The sequence below is a fragment of the Musa acuminata genome, chromosome BXJ1-4, assembly GCF_036884655.1.
Source record: "Musa acuminata AAA Group cultivar baxijiao chromosome BXJ1-4, Cavendish_Baxijiao_AAA, whole genome shotgun sequence".
Classification (NCBI taxonomy): domain Eukaryota; kingdom Viridiplantae; phylum Streptophyta; class Magnoliopsida; order Zingiberales; family Musaceae; genus Musa; species Musa acuminata.
Window position 1 is genome coordinate 6,094,353 of NC_088330.1, and position 3,653 is coordinate 6,098,005.

General features: G+C 43.0%; 1 protein-coding gene across 1 annotated transcript; it reads left to right on the forward strand.

The window, feature by feature from the left end:
- Window positions 1-621: 621 nt before the first annotated feature.
- Window positions 622-3,213, forward strand: LOC135643794 (monoterpene synthase 8, chloroplastic-like). The gene is made up of 7 exons (XM_065161155.1): window positions 622-857; window positions 931-1,201; window positions 1,443-1,818; window positions 1,915-2,133; window positions 2,223-2,361; window positions 2,447-2,692; window positions 2,791-3,213. The coding sequence occupies exons 1-7, from the start codon at window positions 657-659 to the stop codon at window positions 3,082-3,084; spliced, it is 1,746 nt and encodes a 581-aa protein (XP_065017227.1). The 5' UTR covers window positions 622-656; the 3' UTR covers window positions 3,085-3,213.
- Window positions 3,214-3,653: the final 440 nt, after the last annotated feature.

The window sequence follows — 3,653 nt, forward strand, 5'->3', positions numbered from 1 at the left end:
CGGCTACGATTGCGACGACGACAGTTGCGATTGCGACGGTTTTGGTGCGACAACGGCATAGGAGAAATCTACATCAATGTTGCAGTGATGCTACTACAGCATAGGAAGAAGCTGCAATAGAGGAGGAAGCTACAGCAAAGATGCAGTAGAGGAGGAAGCTACATCAGAAGAGGTAGGAGCTAGCTACAGCGAGGAAGAAAGGTAGGGCAATGCTGGTGAGCGCAGCACTAGAGACGCCGCAGTGGAAGGAAACAGACGTTGGCGCAGAGTGGTAGTGGAGAAGACAGTTATCGTTCGTCGAGGAGGAAAGATTTGTTGCACCGACGGCCTGATGACGGAAAAGCAATGGTAGAAAGCCTTTTCTTTTGTCGTCGGAGGTGGAGAAGCAACAAAGATGAGTCGACAGCGAAAAGAAAGCTTACTCTAAGCAAGCGGCTCTGATATCATAATAGAAATAATAGAAGATAAGAACAATTATTGAAGAAGTTTTATTGAAGAAGTAAATTAGCTTAGCTTGAATGCACTAACATGTCCCTAACAAAATAGATAAGATTTCCTCCTTATCTTTTATCACACGACTTGTGTGGATATAAATGAAGCCGTTACAAAGTCCATAAGATTCTCCGTCTTCTGCTCATTGTTGTCCACCGAGCCAAATGGCTTTCTGCGCTTCTGCTCCGTCCTTCTGCAGTCTCATCGGTGCCCATCGGTGGACGTCGCCGTCCAAGGCTTCACCACGTCCATGCTTCCGACCACATATCCGGTGTGCTGCGCAGACTCCTCCTCGGCGATCTGCTAATTACCAGCCAAGCTCGTGGAGTGACGAATACATCCAATCGCTAAGAAATGACACCAAGGTCGGTATACATGCAATCTGTAAGCTTGAGTTTTATCTATAGTTCGCACTGGTTACTCACTAGCTTTCATTAGGTGGAGGAGGATAACGCAAGAAGGATGGAAAAACTGACGGAGGACGTGAAACAACTGATCTACATGAAGAAGGGAATGGAGGAGCAGCTTCAACTGATCGATCACCTGCAGCAGCTTGGGGTGGCGTATCACTTTAAGGAGGATATTAAGGATGCTTTAGGGACTATATACGGTTCCGTGGAAAAGGTGAACATGTTGCTGAAGGATAATCTTCATGCCACGGCTCTTATGTTCAGGCTTCTCAGAGAACATGGATTTGATGTTTCTGAAGGTGATTAAGCTGTATATCCTGCTTTACTCCTTTCTTGGCGACTGATACAGCATTGTCGCTGATGTACCTCATATATTGCTAGAACAATTACTTCCATAAAACTGAGACAACTAGAAATATGTCCAATTAGTCATAAATTATGCCACGTTAATAGCCTAACATACTAATGGAATTTTGTGTTTATTCTGTTCTATCATGGTGTCACAATCTAACTTGCACAAATTATGTGGATGGACTGAAGGTGTATTCTACCGATTTATGGATGAGAAGGGAAACTTGAAAGCCAGCCTTCGCCTCCAGACTGAAGGATTGGTGAGCTTGTACGAGGCTTCCCATCTTGCAAAGGAAGGAGAGCACGTGCTGGAAGAAGCTACGAACTTCACAACTAAACAGCTCAAGAGCCTCATGGAGGGATCACTTGAGCCTCATCTCAGGGAGCACGTAGCCCAAGCCTTGGAGCTTCCATTGAACTGGAGGATGCCGAGGTTACAGACCAGGTGGTTCATAGAAGCATCCCAAAGGGAAGCGAAGATGAACCCTGTCCTACTTGAATTGGCTAAGTTGGACTTCAACAGGGTTCAGATCATATATCAGAGGGAACTCAGAGAAGTGTCGAGGTATTTTGAGCTTGCTTTACTTGAATCATGTCCTGTACATTCTGCCGTCGTTTATGAACCAGCAAACTTCAGCACAAACTTATGGCTATCGATCAGATGGTGGAGCAATCTTGGCCTCGCGAAAAGGCTTCCATTTTCCAGGGACAGGTTGATGGAGAACTATTTCTGGACGGTTGGCTGGGCTTTTGAGCCACAGTTTGCAAGATTCAGGGAGGCGCAGACAAAAGTTAACTGCCTGATAACAACAATAGATGATGTGTATGATGTTTACGGCACCATCGATGAGCTCGAGCTTTTCACGGATGCCGTCGATAGGTAAACAACTCCTCCACGTCATGCATGTAGGAGGTGTTATTTCAACAATCTTTGATCCCTGATAACATCTACTCTGATGGATGTTGCAGATGGGATGTTAATACAATGGACAAATTGCCAGAGTATATGAAGATATGTTTTCTAGCCCTCTTCAACACTACAAATGACACCGCGTACAATGTTATGAAAGAGAAGGGTCTGGATATAATTCCACACCTAAAAAAAGCAGTAACATATCGATCCCATCCCCCCTCTTTTGTGTATCGTCAATCATGCAGTTCCACTTTATAAACAGTGCTATCCTTGGATTCAGTGGGCAGATCTATGCAAGGCATACAAGGTGGAAGCAAGGTGGTACCACCAAGGCTACACACCCAATCTTGAAGAGTACTTGGAGAACGCACTTGTATCGATATCGGGTCTCCTGATATTGACTGTTGCTTGTTGCACCAGTGACGATGTAACTCGAGAGGCCTTAGACGGTTTCCAAAGCCGTCCTGAGATTGCAAGATGGTCATCCATGATCCTTCGACTTTGTGATGATTTGGGTACTTCCACGGTATGAGAATTGCTCCATACTTGATCATTCGTTCATGGAATGAACGTAATAAATAGTTCACACAGTTTCTCCTCTCTGTATCGATTGTTTTTGTGCAGGACGAGCTTGAAAGAGGCGATATATCCAAATCTATCCAGTGCTACATGCATGAGACCGGTGTATCGGAGAACATAGCTCGTGGGCATATCAGGGGATTAATCAAGGGGAATTGGAGAGCAATAAATGGAGATCGAAGTTTCACTTCGCCTTTTGAGGAAAATCTGAAAATGATGGCCATCAATATTCCTCGAATGGCCCAATGCATATACCAATATGGAGATGGATATGGCAAACCCGATGGAGTGATCGAGGATCGCATAAGGTCTTTGTTGATTGAACCTATACTTATGTAATAATATAATCAAGGATAATATCGTGAAGCTATAAGTCTCGTCATGATTTGTCCAAGTCTTTGATCAAGTTTCTTTAAGTGTGATCACTCTTTTTATTCTGCAAAAGTTATTGATGGTATAATTTTCGTTTGTTGGTTGTGATAATTGATCTGTATCATCGTTTTGAAAGTAGAAAACTTTCTTTATTAAACATTAAAGGAAAAAAAGCCTATAGTATATTTTACTTTATGCTACTCATTGAGATTAAATTTTTAATTTCTCTCAACTTTATTGTTGATGGGCACCTGAAATGGCTGATTTAATGGATCAACTATCTAAGATCTTGTAGCATGGTTTAGTTAAGAATAAAACAATATATTACTAGGTGATTTTTTTGAAAATATTTTAAAGTTTTATAATTTCTCGTTGAGCGCCACTAAGCACATGAAAAGATGATTTTGTACTCATAATTTTGAAAAATTCTTACCCTAGCCCTAGCTACACTTCTGCCCTGCTAACCTTGGCCAAGCCTTGGCCTAGCTAATGGCCACCCTCTGCCTTGCATGTTGCTGGCTGCTCGTCGGCCCTTC